General features: G+C 47.9%; 1 protein-coding gene and 1 pseudogene across 19 annotated transcripts in view; both read right to left on the minus strand.

The window, feature by feature from the left end:
- The window catches only part of ZNF180 (zinc finger protein 180), a 37,340-nt gene extending 18,781 nt beyond the window's left edge, over positions 1 to 18,559 (minus strand). For 8 of the 19 annotated variants that reach the window (XM_042232151.2, XM_042232150.2, XM_060398692.1 and 5 more), the window contains exons 1-12: positions 18,213 to 18,559; positions 15,948 to 16,013; positions 15,085 to 15,363; positions 14,095 to 14,388; positions 11,936 to 12,208; positions 10,048 to 10,323; positions 9,389 to 9,412; positions 9,072 to 9,186; positions 8,786 to 8,871; positions 7,739 to 7,800; positions 7,336 to 7,371; positions 6,465 to 6,587 (exon numbers count right to left, since the gene is read on the minus strand). In XM_042232151.2, the coding sequence (XP_042088085.1) occupies positions 6,465 to 6,587; positions 7,336 to 7,371; positions 7,739 to 7,800; positions 8,786 to 8,871; positions 9,072 to 9,186; positions 9,389 to 9,412; positions 10,048 to 10,323; positions 11,936 to 12,208; positions 14,095 to 14,388; positions 15,085 to 15,363; positions 15,948 to 16,013; positions 18,213 to 18,264 (1,686 nt within the window). In that variant the 5' untranslated portion in view covers positions 18,265 to 18,559. Of the gene's footprint in view, positions 1 to 844; positions 3,374 to 6,464; positions 6,588 to 7,335; positions 7,372 to 7,738; positions 7,801 to 8,785; positions 8,872 to 9,071; positions 9,187 to 9,388; positions 9,413 to 10,047; positions 10,324 to 11,935; positions 12,209 to 14,094; positions 14,389 to 15,084; positions 15,364 to 15,947; positions 16,014 to 18,212 lie in introns of those variants that run through there. The other 11 variants (XM_042232152.2, XM_060398705.1, XM_060398704.1 and 8 more) reach the window with 11 other exon arrangements.
- LOC121816528 (small ribosomal subunit protein eS10-like) lies at positions 845 to 2,551 on the minus strand (annotated as a pseudogene).
- Positions 18,560 to 25,431: the final 6,872 nt, after the last annotated feature.

A 25,431-nucleotide genomic window follows, 5' to 3' on the forward strand; every position in this document is an offset into this window, starting at 1 on the left:
TATTGTGGTTGATTTTTTTAAGTATTTATTTTGTATCTGGTTAACCTACTGAAATGTTCTGAATTCTTATTGTATTCCATTTGATTTTCCTGGCTTCTCTAGTGAGCCAGTCATCTACAGATAGTAATTTCATCTCTTCCTTACCGGTATTTTAAACCAGATACTCCCTTTTACAGAAAATGAAACTGAAGCCCAGTAATATTAACAGGTTGTATTGTAAGGGCAGAATTAGTATTTGAGTTCAAGAAGTCTGACTCTGCAAAGTACATTGGTAGAAACATGGGATGGGGAGGGACAGTTTCAGTTTAGGAAGGTGAAAAATTCGGGACATGGAAGACGATGAGATTTTCACAATAATATCAATGCACTTAGTGCCATTGAACTGTATGGTTAAATATGGTTAAGATAGTATGTTTTAAATTATGTGACTTTTACCACAATAAAAGAGAAAAATCTGACTCTGGAATCCATGCTCTTAATTTCTACATTACGCAATTTGCCCCTTGCCTACATAACAGGATCTTTCCTCTACATAAGCAATTCTCAGTTTACAAACAAGACAGATAAAGGAGCTTCCCTGGTGGCTCAGCAATAAAGAATCCGCCTACCAATGCAGAAGACATGGGTTCAATCCCTGTCCCAGGAAGATCCCACAAACCATGGAATGTATCTGTTGAGCCTGTGCTAGAGCCCAGGAACTGCAACTACTGAAGCCTGTTGGCCCTAGAACCCACGCTCAGCAAGAGAAGCTCACGCATCAAAACTAGTGAGTGGCTCCCGCTCACCACAACTAGAGAAAAGCCCAAGCAGTAACGAAGACCCGCACAGCCAGTAAATAAAATAATTTTTAAAAAAGACAGAGAAAGGTTCACATTTATTTATAAGAGAAGCAAAAAAAAAAAAAAAAGCCCTACAAATAAATTTAGTAAAATATATAGAGACATTAGTAGAAGCCTTCGAAACAAGACATACAAATGCTACATTACAATGGTTGTGTCGTAAAGAGGTCAAATATTGTAGATTGATCTACAGATTTAGTAAAATAAGACAAAATCATGATGTGGTTTTTGGAGTGTTATCTCTTTTTTCTGTTCACTTTTTTGTTTTCATTGTTTTTTTCACTTCAAGATATTCAGACATTAAAGCACTAGTACTATGTAGCTTAAAACTGACTTTGTCTTCTGTTTTGCCATTTTTTTTCTTTAAAAACAAATAAGATGGTAATATCTACTTGCAAGAGCACCTGAATCCCTGACCTAACCTGAATATCACAGACTTTGGAATAGCTACTCCTGAGGAACAGAAACTCATTCTACACAGATGACCATCTAACCCAGAGATCTCTCTCTCAGTTGCTTGAGGATTGGCTGAGACCCAAGTTTCATACTGAGGTTCTATTGGCCAGGAGTTGGGTGAGGGCTCAACAACTACAGAAGAGCAAAGTTTTGAATTCATTTGCTTCAAAGACAAAGATAAGGGAGAGGGAGAGTGTAATCTGTCTCTCTGATATCTGGGGAAGCGAGGAGGAAGTTCTCAGCAGGATAAAAAGGACAGTCCTTTTCCTTTGCTGAATCCTCTGCCTCAAACTATAAATGTTGGAGGGACCAGTGCTTAGTTTGTCAGCCCCTACTCATCTCTGTCTTCATCTACTCTCTTTGGGATCTGTAGGGAAAAAGGTTAATTCAGCAGGTCTGAATTGCTCAAACCCTACCTATTTCCCTCAAAAAGCCTATTTCTAAGGACTAGTTCTTGGTCAACTTCCTGGAAACTGAGGAACATGGTTTCTTCCAGACTTCACCACCTGTACCTTTTCCTTTTGCTGATTTTACTCTCTGTCCTTTTGCTGTCATGAGCCATAACAATGATCATAACAACTTGGAGGTCCTGTGAATGCTTTTAGCAAATCATTGAGCCTGAGTGTGGTCCTGGGGACCCCTGACACAAGATCTCATCTAACTCCGTAACTTCAAATCCCACTGACAATTCCCAATGTATATTTCCAGCCCTGCTCTATCTAGACTTTTTTTTTTTTAATTTCTATTTACAGGTTTCTCAACACAAAGCAATCTCTTTCAACTTTACTGAGGTGGCTGACCACATCCATGACCAAATTCACCTCTAAACTGGAATTCAGTTGCTGACCCAGCCCCAGCCTCAGCTTTCTTGTCGGCACCAGGGGGCACGGCATTTCGTCTGTAGGTGTTTCTGTCGGCTTCCCCTTGCGTGAGCCTTGCAGGTCGCTCTCCCTGTAGACCTTTGGCCAGTCTCAAGATGGCTGTGGTGCAGGGTGGCAGGCACAATCTCAGGGAACAGGTTGGAGGATGCCCTTGTTGGTGAGGTACCAGTAGAAGTGTCTCCAGGCAAACTGTTCCTTCACATAGCCTCATGATTTGAGAGACTGCATAGCTTTCAAAACGTGCAGATTGGGCACGTTCTTGTCTGCCAGCTCCGGGTGATACAGTATGTTGACATCCTTCTTGGCCACCATCACCCGCTCCTTAAAAAGGAGTGCATAAATGGCAATCCAGTTCTTCTTGGGCATCAACATCATGACGGCTGCTGCGTCTGGGGCTGGAGCTGGAAAGGGAGCTACCTAGACTGTTATGAATATGTGCCTGCTCTGCTTGATCCCTGACATGTCAAACCAAATTCTTGATTTCTCTCTCTGTCCCAGATTTACTCCTTCCCCACTGTTGCTTCAGAAAGTGGCCTGAAGAAACTGTCATCCAGTTGCTCTGGCCAGAAACCTGGGAGTCATCCTGGACTCCTTGTTCCCTTTAGCAAATCTCATCCTCACATCCCCATCCCTGAGTCTCTTGGGATTCAAAGCATCTCGTGCCTGCACCTCCCTAGGTGCCTCATTCCCATACTTCATTCTGTGTTTTCTCTTGTCATCTCTTAACAGCTCCTTGCTCCTTATCCTCTACCATGATTTGAAAAGACACTGCTTGTCTGACCCGTGGGTACATCCCATGCTCCACTCCGGCTGACTCAGGCTCACACTTCTCCCTGCCTGCTGTGTCCATCAACGATATATGTAGTAAACACTATGACATCCCCAGCTTCTGGGTATCAGACCTTGGTCCTTTAATTCTGGGTGGCTTTTGACTTGTTTCTATTGCTTTTAAAGAAACATGAGCCCAAAGCTTAAGATTTGGTTGAGAGCTAGGGTCTAGAGCCTGAAAAAGACGTCGAAACAGAATGTCACAAGGTTTGCAAAGAGAATGGCTGGAATATAATGTGTATGTAATAAACATCATTGAATATATGATTGAGCGTGACTTCTTCAGGATTTCTGGAGAAAGGATCTCTGCTTCCATTAGGTGGGACGGTTGATTTGGCAGTAGATGTTGTGTTCTGGATTCACAAGCGCCTATTACACAAAGAGAAGAGGTGAGTTCCAGTTCTGGTGGGCTTTCCTGGGCTACTTGCTGTAGGGGCTCAAACTCTCTGGCATTCTCTTTTCTCAACCTTGAAAATGCAAAAAATCTTGCTTTCTCATTGTACTTCAGTCATGCTGACACCTTTCCATACCTGGGATGGCCTTTGCTTCCCCATTGTGGAGGACAGAGTCTAAGGTGACCCCCAGAATCCTCACCTCCTGGTATTCATGCATGTGTCTGTGCTTAGTCCCTCAGTCGTGACAGATTCTTTGCCAGCCTATGGATTGTAGCGCACCAGGCTCCTCTGTCCATGGGATTTCCCAGGCAAGAAGACTGGAGTGGATCGCCATTTCCTTCTCCAGGGGATCTTCCCAACCCAGGGTTCAAACCCAGGTCTCCTGCATTGCAGGAGGATTCTTTAACATCTGAGTCACCAGGGAAGTCCCCTGGTTTTCATGCCCTGATGCAAACCTCCTCTTGAGGGCAAGACCTGTGACTTGCATCTAACCATTTGAATATGGCAAAGGTGACAGGAGGTATCTTCTTACATTATGTGATTCTGTTATATAACAGTGTGACATCTGTCTTGGCTTTGAGGAAGCGAGATACAATGTTGTGAGCTGCCTATGGAAAGCACTGAAAGGACTGAATGCAGCCTCCAGCTGACAGCCAGTAAGACACTGAGGCCCTCATTATGACAGCCTGCAAGGGACTGAATGCTTCCCACAACCATAAGAGCTCAGACGTGGATCCCTTCCCAGTAGAGCCTCAGATGAGACCTGAGACTTGGCCAACGCCTTTTTTGCAGCCTTGCAGAAGACCCATCTGAGAATTGCCTGAACTCCTGATCCAGGAAACTGTGAGATAATAAATGTGTGTTGTTTTAAGCTGCTAAGCTTGTGGTAATTCTTTATGCAGCAATAGATAAAAATACATTCACTTCAGGACCTTTTCCCTTGATGCTCCTCAACTCAGAACACTCTACTCCAAACCTCTGCGTTGTTTGCTCTGTCTCATCCCTTCAGAAGGTAGCAGACACTGAGGTGGCTGACCTGACACTCCTCCTGTATCTTCCCTCTTGCCTGCTTCTATTGGAGAGACTGGGAAGGATAACAGCTAATTTTCCCAGCCTTCCTTGCAACAAGTGCCACACGACAGCATCCCGACCCAAGAAGACATAAGAGGAAGTTTAGTGGAAGAGCTTTTGCTCCACTGATAAAAAGGAACAAATGAGACTCCTTTCTCTTAGATCCTGATGAAAAGAGGGACCTAAGAGGCTATGTTTGTACCAGTTCACAGCTAATTAGAGAGCTGACAAACGTCAGCACAATCCATACAATGGCCTGAACAACTGTGCTTCTCCTCTGAAGAATCTGAACCTAGAAACCTTTACACAGTAGCAGAGGGTGTTGTCATATATAATTTGAAGTTATAGAGGAGCACTGACCAGGAAGCTTGCATAGGAATTCAATCTGAACCAAGGAAAATGGAACAAATTCATTGATCAGCAAAAATGAGCAACCACCCTTATTAAAATGTACAAGGCACAAATAAATACTTTTCCTTATTTTGAAAAAAATGAGCAGCCATAAGAGAGAAAAACTTCCTGATTCTAATCCCCACGAGGCCCACAAGTAATTTCTGACATTGGTTACCTGAGATTCCTCAGTGTTTTCTCAATTAATCCCCACTTTAATTAACCTGAACTACTGTCAAGGGGTTTGTTTTTCTTATTAAACATCCTGAAGATATTTAGACATTCACAGCTTTTGAGAATGGTTTATATGACAGGTAATGGAGCAGAATGGAATGTGGTACAACAGGGTGGGATGGATTTAAGAAGAATGAACAGGAAACAGAAGAGTGGGGGGGGTGGATTGGGAGCTGGAGATTAGCAGATGCAAACTATTATATGTGTGTGTGTGTGTGGATACATATATATACAAATATATATATATATATATATATATATATATATATATAACTGAATCACTTTTCTGTAAAGAAGATAGCACCACATTATCTTAGTGAAGTAAATCAAGTAGACTTCAATAAAATAATTTTTTTTTAAGTAGAAATAGAATGGAAGGCAATGCAATGAAAGGGAACAGAAAATAATGAAACAGAACTGAATGGCAGGGGAAGGCATGAGGAAGAGGAAATGAAAGAAAGAAGGGAATGAAAAGAAACAGAATGAGAAGAAATGGGATGTGGTGGAATGAAATGAAAGCTGACCAAAGGGAAATGACCATAAACAGGACATTGCCTAGAAAGGAGTGGACTAGTAGGGAGCAGAATGAAAGGAGTGGATTAAATACGTGGGTGGAAAGGACAGGAATGATAGGGAACAGAAAGGAGAAGAATGGAAATGAAATAATCATGACATGAAAGTGAAATAATAAGAGTAATAAACGAAAGTTAGGGTATGGAAATGGAAAAGTGATAACCAGGATTAAAATAGACAGAAATGGAATGTGGAAGAGATGAACAGGTGGGATCAAAAAGGAAAAATAAAAAGGGAGAAAAGGTAATAGGGAGACGTGGGAAAGAATGGAAAGGAATGAAAGAAGAAAGAAAAAACATGATACGATGGATGAAGCAGAACGGAAGGGGATGGAATGCACAGGAATGCACTGAGTGGTGGGACGCGATGACAAGGGATGGAATGGGAAGCAAGAAGAGGAACAGAAGAGATGCAAAGGAAATAAAAGGAATTTTATGGAAAGAAATAGAGTGAGAGGGAGTGGAATGGAATGAAAAAAAAAAAACCAGAAATGGACTGGAGAGGAAACAGTTGGAATACAATGAGAATAAATGAAATTAAATGGATAGAAAGTTAAACGGGTAGAGTGAAAATACGTGTGATGGAAACACAGGATGGAGTGAAATGGATGGACAGGAAGGGAATGAAATGAAATGAACCAGAACGTGATAGGATGGAAGGGGGTGCAAAGGGATTGAAAAGATTTTTGAAAGGAAATCTCTTGATAGGTTATCCTACCAGACTCTTTAGCAAGGAGGAAAAGGGAGATTGGTGGCAGCTCTCTGTCTGTCCAAAGACTCTGTGTGGCATAAAAATACCTGATAGTTTGACTCTGCATTTTCTGTTTGTGGAGTTGGGACCAAGGGATGCAATGCCAGTTTGGAGGATGGCTTCCTGGGGCCATGAGAATACCCGTCGTGGATGGCGGAAGATGATATGTGCTGCAAGTGAACAGAGAGATCAGTTAGGGTCCACAAGCAATTTGTCTTAGAACCACAGCGTCTGGAAAGTGCCAACGCGCACTCTTCAGAGATCCAGAGACAAAGAGATTCCCAACCAGGTTCTCTCAAAGGATCAGAAGCAGAAGTAGCTCTAGGACCAGAACTCTTCCTTTTCACCGGGGCTACGTCCGCAACTTCTACTCCAAAACTTCCTTTGCATCCCGTCACTTGCGAGGCCGGTATTAGCTGATTTGCAACCCCGCTGCAAGCACTGGAAGCGGAAGCAGCATCGGGCAGGAGCTAGAATCCTAGACTCTGACCCAGGGACTTCCCTGGTGGTCCAGTAGTTAAGAATCCGCCTTCTAATGCAGGGGATGTGGATTCGATCCCTGGTGGGAAACTAAGATCCCACAGGCTTTGGGGCGACTAAGCCCACACTGCAACTACTGAGCCCATGCACTCTGGAGCCCTCGAGCCACAACCACAGAGAAACCTACCACACTACCACAACGATCCCACACGCTGCAACTAAGACCTGGCACAGCCATAAATAAACAAATAAATATATTTTTAAAAGGAATCTAGCCCAGCTCCCTGTGAGGCCTAGAGCCACTTTCTTCCCATTCCTGGCCCAGCAATGCTCAATGAAAGATCTAGACAAGATGCTTTCTCATATTTGTCAAATATAACATTCTCAGATTGTATTCCTTTGCAACTTCTTTAATAAGATCAAGCAAGGCCAACCTACCTCATATAATTGCTCTGGAGGGTCTACTGGCAGCATCTGGGGGGAAAAGAAAATAGTGAAGAGGTCCTGAGGCCTGGGATAAAAGATCACCCCTGGAAATTCTTGGAAATAGCTCAGGCCTCAGAGGCAGTTACATCTCTTCTGATTCCCAGAGGGGGCTCCAGGTTAGGCATTGTCAAGCAAAAGAGAAAGAAAACAAGGAGAAGAGATGAAAAAGCCATGGAAGGTCTTGAGATCCCCAGAGAAAGTAGGGACCCAAGCTACCACTGGCTGGGCATCCTTAAGAGAACATGCCTGAACTTCACCCCCACCCCACGAGGTGAGACGTAAAACAGCCCTGCTGGGCTGGGGAAGTGCCAGAGAGTCACGGGAGTAGACGGGGTGCCTCTGGAGAATTACCCACCTTTTTGACTGGTATCTGTCCTTGAACGGCAGGTACATTGGCATACATAAGCATGGGCCAGTCTAGAGAAAGTGAATGCCAGCCCAAGGCTGGAGTTAGGGAGAGATATGAGGGAAGAAGGGGCTTCCCCAGTGTCTCAGCAGTAAAGAATCTACCTGCAATGCAGGAGACGTGGGTTCGATCCCTGGACTGGGAAGATCCCCTGGAGGAGGGCATGGCAACCCACTCCAGTATTCTTGCTGGTAGAATCCCATGGACAGAGGAGTCTGGTGGGCTACAGTCCATGGGGTCGCAAAGAGCCAGACATGACTGAAGCGACTGAGCATGCACGCATGCATGAGGGAAGGGGCGATTTGTCCAGGCAGGGCACTTCTATCCCCAGGAAGGATGTGGTAGAAACCTCCCTTCTTTTATCCCCAGGACTATCCCATCACATCTCCAGTGATCTTGACCTGGGAAGGTCTTGAAAATCAAATTCTGGGTTCGATAAGGCTGTTTGATGACACAGATGAGGGCAGAGGTCTTAAACCAAGCCCCAGGTACACCAGGGTCCTCTGTAGCCTGTGTTTATCATATATCCTTCCTGGCCTTGGTTTTCTTTTCTGTACAACTGAGCTGAATTGGACAGTCTCCAGAGGACTTCTGCTTCAGGAGCCCATCTTACCAGAATCTTAGACCAGATATAGCAAAGATGTTTTGTTTTGCCTTTGGTCAGAGAAGGCTGCTTGAGGTACTATATTGAGATGGACAATGAGACTTGTTTTGAATTTAGTAGTGAGGCACGTCATGATTGACTCTCTCTGCTTACAGCAATCCATTAACAAAGTTTCCTGAGAGCGAGAAAGACTAGAATGGCGGTATGTTGTCACTTGACCCTGATCTCATCCATTTTCCAGATGGGGACATAGAGGGTCCAAGACTACAGGGCTTGCCCATGATGTCCTAGTGACCCAGGGGCGAAGCTGGGAGCAGAAGCCTGGGCTCTCTGCACCAGCCTCTTCTCCAGACCTCACTGCTGCCCTGGGTATCAGCTATGGAGTCACTTACCGCGATCGAGCTCTTCAGGTTGACCCTCTTCAGAGGTGGGTGTCGTGTTCTCATAGACGTTATCCTCTTTTGTTCTCCTTGAGAGCCTGAAACCCCAAGACCCTTGTTCACTATGCCTCTAGTCCTTGCCCGTCTCCACAGGCTCTACCTATATCCTATGTCCGTTTTGGGCAACGTCCCAAACCTTCTCAGTTCCCAACAGGCACCACTCAGCACCATGGTCAGCAACCCTCCTACTGGGCAGGTCCTCCATAGGCCACATCCCCCACCCCATTCTGAGAGTTACCCTTTGGCCTTTCCAGTGTGTATGAAGCAGCCCAGCCCTATGGCCAGGGCAATGACAGCCAGGATTCCGATGGTAATGCCAATGATGGCCCCTACAGACAGGGATGACCGGTGACCTGGGCAAGGAGAGAGAATCAGGACCTCATCCCTGTCCCCAACCTCATTCCCAATCTTGGGGCTTCATCTCCACTGTCATTTGATGAGCATTTGTTTTCCAGCCATTGGGAGGCAGAAGTTTGTAGTAGTAATAGAATCATTTCTGGAGTCAAATGTTCTAAGTTCACATCTCAGCTGTGTGACCCTGGGCATGCTACTTACCTCTTTGTGCTTCCTTTGGCTCTTCTGTAAAAAAGAAAGATAATATGAAGCCTACTCCATATTGTTGCTGAAAAGATTAAACATATATGTATTCATTTCAGTAAATAAAAGGTTCGGTATGTTCGATGTGGGTGAAGTATTTAGACCCATGGAAAGTGATCAGTCAGTGTTGGTGTGATGACGTTACTGATTAAGATGATGAATCAGATATGGTCATCACAGCAAAGGGCTTTGGCAACTGGAAACCTGAGTCACCTTTGACTCTCTGGGGGCCTGTGGACACAGACAGAAGTAACTACTCTTTCTGAGTCTCATTCCCTCATTTGCAAAGTGGGGGAAATGGTACCTACTGTATAGGGATGTTCTGAAGATGAAATGAGATCACGAATTTTTTTTTCTATTTTTTGACCACTTTGCAGCATACAGCATCTTAGTTCCCTGACCAGGGATTGAACCCTTGCCCCCTGCAGTGGAAGCACACAGAGTCTTAACCACTGGATCTCCAGGGAAGTCCTGAGTCTGAGTGTTAGTGGCTGGAATTCAACAGCTCTGGACTAGGAACCCGCCCATGCAGGACAATCAGTGCCACACTCCAGTCCTTAGTAAGGGAAGATCAGAGTGCTAAGGCCAGCATCAGAGAAAGTCACCTGGACCCTCACCTGTGACGCTGACCATGACTGAGGCAGAGGAGGTCAGCATTGTGACAGAGTTCGAGGCTGTGCAGCTGTAATTCCCTTGGTGTTTCCAAGTCAGGGCCTCGATAAACAGCTGCTCCCCTTTGCACACACTGGTGTTGTCATGGGTCCAGTTAAACTCAGCATCCGGCTGGGATTCAGCCCAACACTTCAGGGTTATGCTGGAGTTGAGCTTCGCACTGATGGTGGTGTCCACCAGGGTCTCCGACCCTGTGGTGAAGTACACTCGATCGGGGCCATCTGCATGCAGAGCCAAATATTATGCTCCCATCCTCCACCAGTGAGATAACCTATTTTGTCCCATTCAGTTCCACATGTGAAGTTCTGCTTTCTTTTTTCCCCCTTCTCAATTCTAACTGAGGGAATTCCTGGGAGTCAAAGGCTCTTCCAACTGCTGCTGAAAGGAATCTCGGCAAGAGATCCCTTAGGTGCTGAGCAAGCAGAATGTAATCCACAACACGGAAGGGCAAAGTCCAAAACAAAACAAAACAAAATTAAAATCAGAAACAAAAACCCCTGCCCTTGCAAAAGTGAATTCTAACAAGGGAGCCTCATGAGATATTCAGGCTTCAGAAATTGTTGCTGTGTCCTGTGACATGTAGCCCCTAACTTCCAACATGTTTATAGTTCTTATAGTTCTGATGGTAGCTTAGGCCAAAAAAAAAAATCTTGGAGTCATTCTTGACTCCTCCCTTTCTCTCTTGCTTCATGTCAACTAGCAGTAAACCCTGTGACTTGGATATTTAAAATATATTCATGGCCTGATCGCTACAGCTGGCACTGGCTCAGCCTCGTCATTTCTTGATGGATGACTGTGGCTACCACGAGAGGACGCCTCACAGACCTCCATGGGTAAGAGTGGAACTGACCAAGGGCCCAGCTGCAGTACCCCGCAATTCACTCCCAGACCTCTCCTGGGCGGCACCCTGCCAGTACCTGAGAGTGCTGGAGAAAGTAAGGCAGACCCCTTCCTAGGAGACCTGGGCTCCCGAGAGTCCTGACAACGTTCCTCAGACTCCATGGTGGTCTACAAGCTCCCACCAACTCTGTACTCCGTCTTCCTCCCTCTCTCCAAGTACCTCGGTCTGAGGGCAATCCCACTCTTTTGAGGCTCCCTCCCTACTTTTTTTGCACAAGAGCATTCCCTTAAGAAAATCCTTGCATGTATAATCCCACTGAATCCCATTTTGGGGTCTGCCTCTCCATGGAATCAGACAAAAACAACTGGATCACCTCTTCCCTCTCCCCTGTTCCCACCCTTTAGACAAGGGCCAGAGAGACTCTGTGCAAACCCCAGTCTAATCCGCTCTCTCCTCTGCTCAGAGCCTTTTGTAGCTCGAGTGTCCTCACCACGGCCCACAGGACCCTGTGTGGTCTATTACCCCCACTTTCCCAGCTTCTTCTGTTCCATTCTCCCTATAATTTATCTCTCCAGTCATCTTGGCCTCTGGGGATTCCTCTGACAGGCCAAGCAGAGTCCCACCTCCCCAGCCTTGGAACTCACTTCCCTTGGTCACCTGCACAGCTCTCTCCCTACCTCCTGCTGTACACATACCGCCTCCTCCAGGAAGCCTCTCCTGATCACCCCAGCCAGGACTGCAACACCTCCCCAGCTTCCCAGCCTTGCCTGTCTTTCTCACTGCCTCCAGTCCCATCTGACACAGCATGGATTTCCCCTTGTTTAGCTGTGTATGGTCTGTCTCCCCCGACTAGAACATGGCCTTGTCCCCTGCTCAGACATGCCTGTCACAGAGCAGGTGTTTGATAATTATGGGATGAGTGGCTGGAAGCAAGAACTTCAGCAAGGGAGAGAGGAGGAAGGAGGGGAAGGTCCAAGCTAGGGATGACTCACAGCTGATGTTCAACTTCAGGGCTTCACTCCGTGCCTGGCTGCCCCAGTTCCAGACCTCGCAGGCATAGGGCCCTGTGTCATTCCGCCGAAGGCCATGGATGCTCAGGATCCAGTTGTCGGGCACCAGGTGCTCACTGGGCTGGAGGAGCTGGTCCCCCAGGAACCACCGGACTCTAACTCCCTCATGGGTGGTCTGGCAGATCAGGACCACCAAGCTGGTGTGCTCCACAAGAGTCCGGTTAGGGGGCATGACATAAGGCTTGGTCACTCTTTCTGGGAACACACAGAGAGACGGGACAGGGTCCAGGGACACCCTATGCCAGTCTCCTGCCCATATGGGGCCCACAGGATTTCCCAGGGATGTGTGTTTATGTGGTGTGTGGCGTGTGTGTGTGTATGTGTGTGCTTTGCATATGACTGCGCTGTGTGGGTGGTGCATCTAAGTCTTTTGTGTATGAGCGTGTGTTGTGTGACAATTATGTGACTGTGTTACAGGTTTTGTGTGTATGGAGAGTGTGGCATATGGATGAGTTTTGTGTGTGAGTGTGTGCTTTGTGTCTGTCTATTTTTGCCTGTGCTGGGTTTTTGTTGCTGCATGAGGGCTTTCTCTAGTTGTGCTGTGTGGGGCCTGCTCTCTAGTTGCGGTGCGTGGGCTTCTCGTTGCGGCGGCTTCTCTTGTTGTGGAGCACGGCCTTTAGGGCGTGCGGCTCAGTAGCTGTGGTACACGGACTTAGTAGCTCCCTGGCATGAGGGATCTTCCCAGACCAGGGCCTGGACCCTTGTCTCCTGCGCTGACAACTGGACTTAACCACTGGACCACCAGAGAAGTCCCTTTTGTGTCCATCCACATGTGTGTGTTGTGTATACAAGTACTGTGGCTGTGAGGCATGGTGGTGTGTACATACATACATATACACACACACACACGTGCTTTGTGTGCAAGTGAGTACATGTCGCGTGTGTATATCTTCTGTACGTGAGCATATGTTATGTGTCTGTGGTAATGCGCGTGCTCTGTGTATATGTTGTCCTGTGTATTTACAAGCACAGCACATGTCTGTACACGCCTACGTGCCTGGTAGGTCACTACTATGTGTGAAGTACAGTTATGTACTGTGTGTGTTCCGCACGTGTTGAGGGTGCAAATGTGTGGTATGCGGGGTGTTTTCTGTGTTGTGTGTGAAGATGTCGAGTGTCTGTGATATGTGTTGTGGGTGTCTATTGTGCACATGTTATGTTTTGTGTGTATACGTGTTTTGTGAGAGGATATGTGGTGTGTCTGTGGTATTGTTTGTTGCATATTTGAGGTGTGTGTCTGTGTTTTGTGAGTCCTGTGCATGTGCTTTGCCTGTGTGTGAGCACTTCTATGCACATGTCGTGGGCTTTATGTGTATGTGTGGTGTGTGTGTTGTGTTATGTCCTGTGTGTTTCATGTATTGTGTGTGTCTGTTGGGTACATGTTATATGTCGTGTGTGTGTATTATGGGCTTTTGTATGCTGTGTGTATGTGTTGTGTGTGAGTTGTGTGTGTTGTGTGTGTGTTGTGTGTGAGTTGTGTGTGTTGTGTGTGAGTTGTGTGTGTTGTGTGTGAGCTGTGTGTTGTGAGCTGTGTGTGTTGTGAGTTGTGTGAGTTGTGCGTGTTGTGTGTGAGTTGTGTGTGTTGTGTGTGAGTTGTATGTGTCTGTGGTGCACATGTGTGTATCTGCAATGCATGCATGACTGTTTCTTTTTTGTTGGCCATGTCACGCGGCATGAGGAATCTTAGTTCCCCAACCAGGGATCAAACCCAGGCCCCCTGCACTGGGAGCGCAGTCTTAACCACCAGAATACCAGAGAAGTCCCCTGCATGTGTGATTGTTATGTGTGTGTGTCCCTGCGTGTATGGGGTGTGTGAGTGCTGTGTTAGTATTTGTATGTTTACAGAATCGCCTCCCACACTTCATGAGAATAAAGAGACAGACACCCCACAAAGAGCCTCCAAAGCCTTCTGGAGGATGTGCCAAACAAGGACCCAGGTCCTACCCTGTGACCAGAGCCACAGTCTGCCACCAGCCACAAGGGAAAGCCCCACTCCACTCCGTCCTCCTCAAGCCCTAGGACGTCAGTGCAGCCCAGATTCTCAGAGACACAAAGGAGAGGAATGGGGGAAAGAGACTCACCAAGGACGTGGACTTCGACAGTACCCTCGAGGGACATCTGGGTGGCAGTGTTGGACACCAAGCATCTGTAGGTGCCCTCGTGTTCCTTGGATATGGCATGGATGGTAACATTGCTCATGTTGAGGAACAAGCTTGTGATGGGCTTGGAGTCATTGGGGAAAAACCATGAATATGAGGCTTGTGGGTAAGACTCAGTTTCTGCCAAGAAGGTCACATTGGAGCCCTCCATCACCTCAACCGTGTCCCCGTTGGCTACACCAGGCTCCACCTTGATCGTGACTGAGTCAGGGCCATCTGGAAGGACAAGAACAATTGTAGCAGCAACAACAGCATCAGTGAGAGAGCCCTCTTGGGGGGATCCAGGCATTCAATAAGCAGGAACTTTTCTCTTCCCTCCCCTCAAACTCTGGAACCATTACAAAGGAGATGTTTAAGGGTCTGACCGTGAGGATATGTCACATGCCTCCCTGGGTAAACCAGGATTGAAAGACACGCCTAAAGCATGCCAGCAAGGGACCTCCCTGGCCATCCACTGGGTACGAATTTGCCTTCCAATGCAGGGATGCAGGTTTGATCCCCGGTCGAGGAACTAAGATCCCACATGCCGTGGGGCCACTATGCCTGCGCTGCAACTACTGAGCCCAAGTGCGCTAGAGCCTGTGCTCCACAACAAGAGAAGCCCTCCTGTCACCCAGAGCAGTAAAAATAAAAACTACATAAAAACATAAAGCATGCCGGCAAGTGCTCTTTCCTCACGACTACTTAGGCATTATTTTGGATCAAACATTCGAAAGTTAAGGAGCTCAATTTTAGGCATGTCACATTGGACGTTCCCAGGAGAATCCAAGTAGAGATGTCAAACAGCTATGTGTCTGGAGTTCAAGGATGGACAAGTCTGCATTTGGATGATATGTGAGGCTGTGAGACTGGATGACATCACTGAGGAAGTAGGTGTTGCTGAGGGGCTGGGGGGAATGGAAAGGGACTCACAGTACACAGTCAGGTAGGTGGGGTCACTGCTCTTGACCTCGTGGACACTCCAAGCTTCACACTGGTACATCCCAGCATCCTGCCGCTGGACAGTGAGGATGGTGAGGGTCTTGCCATCTGCGGACAGCTGTATACGCTCATTGGATGGCAGGGACTGGTGGTTGAAGACCCAACGGATGGTGATGTTGACGTCCGGGGTGCCACAGTAGAAGGTCACATTTTCCCTGTGCTCTATGACTGCGCCCTGGCTGACTGAAAGGGTGGGCTTGGCCAGAGGTTCTACAGAGGGAGAAACAGAGTAGGCGGAGACAGAAGCAGAGGCACAGGTGAAGGACAGACCAAGCAAAATACAGTCACAGAGGGACCCCGAGAAACAGGGAGGGGTTGGAATTGCAGGCAGACACCCCTCAACTCCATGACTGGCCTCCAATGCTGGATCTAGTTCTCATTCTAGGTGTGATCTTGGGACCCTCAAGTCTCCTCCCCCCCAGTAAATGAGATGTTGCAAATAAAACAGAAGGTCAGGGACATGATGGTGGGTCAATTATTACTGGCTGCAAAGAAGTCAAGCTTGTATTGGGGATAACAACCAGATCCCTCTACCAATTTTCCCTAGCCCCAGCCAGGACAGCCACCCCTTCACAACCCCCGCCCCCCTCTCCAACACAACCGATTGGACCAGTTGTTGCCTGACTGGGCCCATCAGGTTTGTCCTGTTGGGACTTTGGGCATGGAACCCTGATGAGCACTTGAGGGTGGAGATAGAGACCAGAATGAGAACCTTGTTTTCTGTGCCCTGAATCTACCATGAGTTTGGGGTAACCAAGGGGCCCCAAATGTAGACAGAACAATATCCTTCTCACTTTGGGTGATGGCATCATGGGAGATTTGGGCTGCAGCTGCCAAGCTCCACACAGTGAAAAGTGAGGCTGGAGGGAGAAAGAGGAGGCATTCAGGGAGGAAGGTGCATTGGGGGTGTCCAGTTGTGGTCTTTCTAAGTGGAGGGAGGTCTGAGGTCATGAATGGGGCCCTCCACCCCTAGAGGCTTAACTTTTACTCACTACTTCCTGGCTATGTGACTTGAGGCATGTTTTATCATCGCCGAGCCTCAGTTTCCCCAGCTCTAAAATGGGAATAATATCGTCTGCCTCTTAGGATTGGAGTGGGTGGTAATGAACACTGACCAATTTTAACTGGGTCCCCTGAGGGTCAGTGTGCTCTCTCCAGTGATGCTCCTTCCATGGAAGATGCCTCTCCCTTCCACTGAGAGGTAAACAAACGCTCAGATCAGTGAAGTCACTTTCCAAGACCAGATAGTAAGCATCAGAAGCTAGACTTGAACCTGGCTTGCCAGTTCCTAAAGACTTTGCTCTCAACACTGTGCAGTTCCTCTGGTCCAGGGATGGGCACAGAGCCAGCCCCCAATAAAGGGGAACTTCTTCTGTTATCTTTGATGGGAGAAATTAACCGCTTGCCCTCAGGCAGAGGGGAGAAAAGGGAAATAGATAGCATGAGCTTTAGGTTTTCCATTTGGCCATTCTGCACACAGTTTTATGGACGTTCAGAGACTGTGGGCATAGGTGAGGATGCCCAACCCCAGCAGCTATGGCCATGTGCCGCCGACCTTGAAACTCTTGTCCTTGCCCTAACCATCAGCCCAATTAACAAAGGCAGGCAGCCATGCCTTTCTCCAGCCCTCAGATGACCCCAATTTAGACCGAGCATTGCCCCATCCCCTGCTCATTTGGGTTAAAGACAAGGGCTCTTAGGAGCAAATATGGACTCTGATAATGATAGTGGACTTTGTCTATTATCATGGGCAAAGGGCTTTCTCTTTGTGAGCCTCAGATTCTTCAACTGCAAAATGTAGAACTTAGCGCACCAGGTTATTGTGAGGTCTGATATCAGACGTGACAGTTCACAGTGTTAGTCACTATTATTAGCACTTAGTTATTATTACTATTATTGTCATTGTTACTTCCTGTGCTTGTAATAACTGACAATGGAAAAGCATCTGAAGTTCTCTATCCTCAGTGCTATTGGAGGTCAAGTCCATAGGCTCATGCATTGGAAGGACTGACGCTGAAGCTGAAGTTCCAATACTCTGGCTACCTGATGGGAAGAGCCAGCTCATCGGAAAAGACCCTGATGCTGGGAAAGATTGAAGGCAGAACGAGAAGCGGTGGCAGAGGATGAGATGGTTAGACAGCATCACCAACTCAATGGACATGAACGTGGGCAAACTCCAGGTGACAGGGAGGGACAGAGGAGCCTGGCGTGCCCTTCAGGGCTGGCATAACCTCTCGTTGCCACTCTCACTCCTGTCTGTTAGACTCCAGCTCTGGTTCTCTGTCTCTCCCCGCCCCGACTCCCCTGAATCTATTTACCTGTATGTATCTTGAAAAGCTTTCTTTTTAAATGCAATTGACTTTGAACATGCGTGCATTTACGGCTGTGCTGCGTCTTCGTTGCTGCCTGGGCTCCTGTCTAGCTGCGGTGCTCGGGCGTCTCAGCGTGGTGGCCTCTCTTGCTGTGGAGCACAGGCTCTAGGGCATGCGGGCTTCAGCAGTTGCAGCACACCGCATTAGTTGCTCCGCAGCATGTGGGATCTTCCCAGGTCAGGGATCGAACCTGCGTCTCCTGCATCGGCAGGCGGTTCTTGACCACTGAGCCACCAGAGAAGCCCTGAGGAGTTTTTTGGCTCTTTGTCCTCAGTCTCCCCGTCTGCTCTGTGTTTCCCTCTGATACAGTTTCTACTGTAATTTTCACTGCCTCTTGCCTCTCTCTGGTTCTATGGCTCTGATTCCATCTCTCTCTGCTCCTCTATGTATGTCTTTGTCTCTTTCTCTGTCCCCCCTTTGTCAATCTCTCTCTTATTTTATTTGGCTGCACTGGGTCTTAGTTGAGGCATGTGGGATCTAGTTTTCTGACCAAGGATTGAGCCTGGGCCCCCTGCGTTGGGAGCTGGGAGCGTGGACTAGACTGCTGGGGAGGTCTCTGTCAACCTCTTGTATTTGTGTTTAATCCTGCCTCTATCTCCGTTTCTCTCTTGTCTCTATTTGGGTCTCTTTCGTGCACATGTACACACCCACCCTCCCCTCCCCACCTGAAGGGAGCCGGACACTCACCTGAGAGCAGGATTCCTGCCCAGCGGTGGCCCCGTGGGTCAGCGCACTCCATGGGTCCTGACACCCGACTCGAGAGCTCCGAGCTATCTTCCTGGCTTCCGCACGATGACCCGGTCCTCACTCCGTCCGCAGCCTCTCCAGCTCTCTTCTCTTCCCCTCTGCCCAGCTGCCGACTCACAGGCACTTCGGTGACAGTGGCTCCCGGGACAGACAGCGAGGGTGGCAGGGGAGGAACTTTGGCTGCACCTTTCTCAGCCCTCTACCCCAGGCTTTACTTTCCTCCTCCTCCCAGCACGGAGAGAACCAAAGTCCCGATGTCCCCGGAACCCTGGGGTTTCCCCCAAGGCGCGGAAGGAGGAAGAAGCCCCGCCCTCTGGCCCCGGCTCCCCTTGAAAATTACGCCTCTTCCCATTCAAGGCCCACTAGGATGGGGGTGTGGGAGCTGCCAGGGAGAAGCGGTGCCAGGCAGAAGCAGTGCCAGGGAGGGGCAATTTAAGAATGTCAGCGTTAAAGGGACCAGGAACTGAGATTATAATGGTCAACAGCTACAACAATAAAGTCAATAATGATGGCTCCTGGTTACCCAGAGCTTAATAAAACAGCGCCAGGTTCACCATGCGCTCAGTCATGCGCTCAGTCGCATCTGACTTGACCCCCCCTGACCTGTAGCCCGCCAGGCTCCTCAGTCTATGGGATTTTCCAGACAAGAATACTGGAGTGGGTTGCCATTCTCTTCTCTAGAAGTTCACCACTAGCTGCCTGAAACTACAAAATGAACTGAAGTGACACGTGATATGGAGTCCTGGTCACAAACACACTGGAATCCGAAGGGCAGGATGCCCAGAGTTGGGTGGGGATAGCCCCAAGGGGCACCTGACTCAGCCTTCCGGGAGGAGGCCTGGAAGACTTCTTGGAGGAGGGGACATCTGAGCTGAGACCTGGAGGATTAAAAAAAAAAAAAAAAAAAGCCCTGTATCTGAGTGTTAATTCATTAAAAAAAAAATTCCCTTTGAGTAAGACATGCTGTTGGGAACGTAGAAAACCAAGATTGAATGTAATCGACCGGGTCAGAGAACTACCTTCAACCTATTTCTTTTACTTCAGTTCATTCATTCCTTCATAATAACAGCTGCTCCCCAAACTCCTCCTCTGGGCTAATTCCTGGACCTAGTAGTATATAATAATACAGAAGAAATCTCCAGTTCTGCCTTCACAAGCTCAAGGTCCAGCAGGGCAGACAGACCTGTCCCCAGTCAGTGATGACCCGGAGTGAGTGGGGGTGGGGTGGGGGAGCCCAGAGTGGGTGCCTGACCCAGCCTGAGGGTCAGAGATAGCTTCCTGGAGGAGACGGCCTCAGAGATGAGGATGCAGGGATGAGCCAGGAGGTGAGTCTGGTAGGCAGAGGGAGCGGGATGTGAGAAGGTGCTGAGTTGGAGGCACAAAGAAAATTCAAGTGGCTCCAGAAGAGAGGAAGTGAGAGGGTGGGTGGTTCAAGATAAGGCTGAGAACACTCCATTGTGATTACTTAGGCCAGGAGGGGCAGTTTGGCATCAGGGGAAAGCGATCTCAGCTCACCTCCAACAGCAGCTGCTCCTGTTTGGGTCCCATTCATGCCACAGCATTCACGAAGGATCTGCTCCAGTGAAGCCTGAGGCTGAGCAACCCCGCTCTGGAGCCAGACTGTAGGGGCTGGAGTCCTGGCTCCTCTCCCTGCGAGCTGTGCGGCCTTGGGCATGCCAGTCCCCCTGTCCGGGCATCACTTTCCTCAGCTTTAAGACGGCGATGGTTTTGCCTCTTCAGGGGCTGTGGTCCAAGCTCTCCATGCCCCCGCAGTGGTTTCTTGAGAAGGGTATATCATCCCGTGGGTGTCAGTGTTCTCATCTGCAGACTGGACATAACCAACAGTCTCTCTGCACACAATGCCTGTGAAGATCCAGCAAGTTAATGCCGGGAACAGCGCCTGCACACCTCGATCAGTCAATGCTTGGGACCCCATCACTCCAGTACATTCTTAAACTCCATGGTTCCCTGGGCTGAGGGCACCTTGGGTAGAGAAGTCAGCACTCAAGGTCTTTACCATCTACTCTATCCTTCCTGGAATATCTGAGTCTTCTGACCACCCACCCACTCCTCTCCTGACATTCTCTGATCTGTGCCACCTACCTGGGGCCCCCTTCCTTCCTCTCCTCCGTCCCACCCAAGAGGACACAGCTGCCACTGGAGTAGGCTTCCTGAATTTGCCTCTTTATAAAGAACAAGGTTTTCTCTCCTTAAATCCCCACCTACCCAGCCTCCCCCCAACCCCCATGAAGGTTCTCTCTTTCCCTGTTCCACAAGAAAGAGGGACTTTCTGGGTCCTTCCCATAGCATTACTTCCACTTTCTTTCCAACAGGTGAAAATAAAGCCAGGTCCTTCTCGCCTCTACACTCTTTCCTAGCGGTCTCAGCCAGCCGGGCTGACTCAGTTGTGTCTTTCCATGAGCGACCTCAGCTCACCTTCCAATCTGTTTTGCTGCCCTAGGGCTGCCCCCCACCATTCACTCAGCAAAGACTTATCTGATTCCACTACATGCCAAGCACTGTGTTAGGTGCTTTTTAAAAGCTACAAATACCAGGTTCAATGGTTAAGACTCCAAACTTCCACTGCTGGGGTCACAGGTTTGATCCCTGATCAGGGAACTAAAATCCTGCATGCCACATGGCCAAAAAATAAAGAAAATAAATTAATTTTCAAACATTGTAAAGATACAAATACTGTGTCAAGTTCTCTGTATTGGTATCACAAAACTGACCCATCACTGTGTGTACTGTGCTGGCTTGCTCAGTCACGTCCAATTCTTTGCGACCCCACGGACTGTAGCCCTCCAGGCTCCTCTGTCCATGGAATTCTCCAGGCAAGACTACTGGGATGGGTTACCGTGGCCTCCTCTAGGGTATCTTCCCAACCCAGGGATTAAACTCAGGTCTCCTGCACTGTAGGTAGATTCTTTACCCGCTGAGCTACCAGGGAAGCCCACCAGAAAAAAAAAAAAAAAAGCCTGTATTGATTAAATTGAACAGAATGTGGGGACCTGCCAATTCTGACTAGCTAGTCCACAAAAACAAGTTCATACATGATTTTTAAAAGAGGAGGGATATTGGCTGGTACAGTGCTCTGCAATCTCTCAGTTTTGATTACAAAAGCAGGCCTTACAATATTGATCTCATACAATATGCATCATTTGCCCAATTTTGTTTGTCCTAATTAGAGAAGATGCACGTCGTTAGCAATGAAATACAGCTCCCAGCCCTTAAAGAAATTACATTTTATGCAGGGATGGGGGAAGGGTGGAGGGAGACAAATAATAAGCAAGCTACATAATATATAACTGAATTATCTATGATGTTAGAAAGTAATGGAGTCACAGGGGATCAGGGCAAGGGAGTCAGAGTGCTGTGGTGGACACGCAGAATGTAGGACCGAAGCCGGTGATCTGGGTCGGCCTCACAGTTTTGAGAATGACTTGAAGGAGGTCAAGCAAACCTCCAGAGTTTCCTGGAAATTAACTCACTTCTGGGAAAAAAAATGGAGGCAAGGTCTCAAGGAGCCATCCCCTGCTTCCTGCATTTCAACAACTGTATGAGAGATTTCCCTGGTGGTCCAGTGGCTAAGACTCCATGCTCCCAATGCAGGGGGCCTGGGTTCAATTCCTGGTGAGGGAACTAGATCCCACATGCCTCAGCTAAAGATCTTGAATGCTACAGAGCAACTGAGTCCGTGCACAACTATTGAGCCCTTGCTCTAGAGCTCGGGAGCTGCAACCAGAAGCCTGAACGCCTGTGTGACCAGGCACCTGTGTGATCACCAGAAGCCTGTGTGACCTCTACAGCTCAGGAGCTGCAACTCAGAAGCCTGAACGCCCTAGGGCCTGTTCCACAGCAAGAGAGGCCACCTCAAAGAGAAGCCTGCACCCTGGTGGGCTATACAGTCCAAAGTGTTGCAGAGTCAGACATGACTGAGCAACTGAGCACACTGAGCAATTATAATACTAAAATAGCTAGAAGTTAGTGGGCACTACATCAGCTATAAATTGTCGTTTACTTTAACAATGTTATTAATAATAATAGACTTAGTGACTGTTTACCACGTCCAGACGCTGGCTAAGCCCCAGTGATGCCAGTGAACTGTCATGACAATTCCATGGCTATGTGCGCTCAGTAGCTTCAGTTGTGCTCACGCTTTGCAGCCCACCAGGCTCCTCTGTCCATGGGATTTCCCAGGTGAGAATACTGGAGTGGGTTTCCATGCCCTCCTCCAGGGGACATGCCCTTCCTGACCCAGGGGTTGAACCTTCGACTCCTGCATTGCAGGTGGATTCCTTACCACTGAGCCACTAGCAGAGCCTGCTATGGCTACATTTATCCCCATTTCACAGATGAGGAAACTGAGGCAGGAGGAGTTGGGTCACTTTTCCAAAAGTAGCACTGCTAGAAAATGGTGACTGAGTATTTAAGTTCACTTTTGTTAACCGGGGAGCCTAGGAGGATCTAATCACTATACTAAACTGGGAACAAGTGAGAAGTGCCCACCTCCAGCCCCATTCCTGGTCTCCAGGTCCTCAGGCACATTCCTTCCCCACAGACCTGCCCTAGGCGATCCCCCAGCTCCCTGTCCACATGGCTTCCAGCATTGCAGCCCTCTGAACTCCCCAGATGCTTGGTCTCAGCTCTGTGACCTCTGAAGAGCCCAGAGCTGATACCTGGGACCTCATGACCCTGACAAAGTAGCCAGCCACCCCTGTGAGTGCCACACCGATGAGGACACCCAGAGTGATCCCCGTGATGCCCCCCGCAGGAATGGTGGTGCTGAGGAAGACTGGCTGCATGTTGTTCTCTGGAGCCTCTGCAGGAGAGAGGGGAAGCGAGAGAGGCAAAGGGAGAGACTGGGAGGGAGAGCAAGGCAGAAGGGCTCTGAGTTTCAGGTCCTCTGGACTGGGCATGCCTTTTGTATGCTCTTTTCTCCCTCCATTTTACAGATTTGAAAACTGAGGCCCAGAGAAGGAACAGATAACATATAACAGTCATGGCTAACAGTGATTAAGAGTAGTAAAGTATATGATCTCATTTATTGCTTAACATAACTATGAGATAGGTTTTGTTAATATCTCCATTTTTCAGAGGGAGAAACTGAGGCACAGAGAGGTCAAACTACCTAACCAATATCACATACATGGGAGAGTTATAATTTGAAACACACTAACGCCAGAGCCCACAGTCTGAATCCCTCCATTATTCAGCCTCTGGGGATCATATTTATCTATTCCCCCATTCAGTAGACATTTATTTAGTACCTACGGGGTGCCAGGTACTTTTTTTAGGTACTGGAGATATAGCTGGAACAGAGCAGGTAGAAATCCCCTGCCATCCTGGAATTACACTTTAGGAGAGATATGAGACCCCAAACACACAGTGGGGCAAATAAGTATTATTAAAGTTTTACCAGTGTGATAAAGGAGCAGAATGGAATGTTCCATGAGGTCCTTCCAGGAAGATCAGATCTAACCAGGGATAATCAGGGAAGCCGAGCTGGAAGTAATGACATTTAAACTGAGATCCAAAGGTTGAACCCAAGATCAGTAGGTCTAAGGGTGAGTCTCCTGGGCAGAGTGACTAGAGTTCCATTCATTCATTCAGCAAACTGTTCTAGTCACCAAGGGCACAGGCAACAAGGTAAGCAAGGTCTTTGCCCTCATAGATCTGGCCATCTAATGGGGAGACTGATGATTAAAACAAATCAGAATGACTAAGTGAAGTCAGAGAAGGCAAAATATCACATGATGTGGCTTAAATGTGGAATCTTAAAAAAATGGTACAAATGAACTTATTTGTTGTTGTTCAGTCACTCAGTCATGAATGACTCTTTTGTGACCCCCATGGACTGTAGCCCACCAGGCTCCTCTATCCATGGGATTTCCCAGGTAAGACTACTGGAGTGGGCTGCCGTTTCCTCCTCCAGGGGATCTTCCTGACCCAGGCATCAAACCTGCGTCTTCTGCAAGCTTCCTGCATTGGCAGGCAGATTCTTCACCACTGAGCTACTGGGAAGCCATGAACTTATTTACAAAAGAATAATAGAGTTAAAGATGTAGAAAACAATCTTAGGGTTACAAGAGGTTTAGAGGGGGAGGGATAAAATGGGAGAGATTGGGATCAACACGTACACATTACTATATATAAAATAGATAGCAAGTACCTACTGTATAGCACAGGGAACTCAGCACTCTGTAATGACCTATATGGGAAAAGAATCTAACAAAGTGGATATATGTGTACATAGAACTGGTTCACTTTGCTACACAGCAGAAGGTAATGATACTCAATTTTTTTAAATAAAAAATACTGAGGAAAAAATCAGCGTGATAACTAAATGAATTATCTACTGTGTTAGGAGATAAGGGCAGGGGTCAGAGAAAGGAACCACAGAGCAGAAGAGACCAGGAGGAGAAGGAGAGTGGGCTAGTTTAGAATCTGAAAGAGTGTAGTGAGGGTAGGTGCATCTGAGCAAAGACCTGAACACAGGGAGGGAGCCTGAGGACATCACCGAGGGGAAGAGAAATCCTGAGGCAAGAGTACGGCAGGCTTGTCCGAGGAACCACAAAGTGGCTGGTGTGGCTGAGAGCGAGAGGAGAGTCGTGAGAGTTGAGTTTGGAGGTGAGGGGAACATGCCATAGAAGCTGAGTGTGGAAACTGGAAGACTGCCACGGGCCAAGCAAGACCAAGGTGGAGGTAAGGGAGGAGGTGAGAAATGGTTCTGGATATATTTTTGTAAATATTTAATTATCTGGGGCATCCCTGGTGGCTCAGATGGTAATGAAGCTGCCTGTAATGCAGGAGACCCAGGTTCAATCCTTGGGTCAGGAAGATCCCCTGGAGAAGGGAATGGCAACCCACTCTACTATTCTAGCCTGGAGAATTCCATGGATGGAGGAGTCTGGCAGGATATATTTTTTAAATATTTATTAATTTGGTACCAGGTCTTAGCTGCAGCATGTGGAATCTAGTTCCATGACCAGGGATGGAACCCAAGCCCCCTGTATTGGGAGCACAAAGTGTTAACCACTGAACCATCAGAGAAGTCCCTGGATATATCTTCAAGGTAGAGCCAATGGGATTGGATATGGGGAGAGAGGGAAGTCAGAGTCCAAATATGACCTGAGCATCTGCATGGATGGAGTTTCCA

This window comes from Ovis aries, chromosome 14 (genome assembly GCF_016772045.2).
Source record: "Ovis aries strain OAR_USU_Benz2616 breed Rambouillet chromosome 14, ARS-UI_Ramb_v3.0, whole genome shotgun sequence".
In the NCBI taxonomy this organism is placed as follows: Eukaryota; Metazoa; Chordata; class Mammalia; order Artiodactyla; family Bovidae; genus Ovis; species Ovis aries.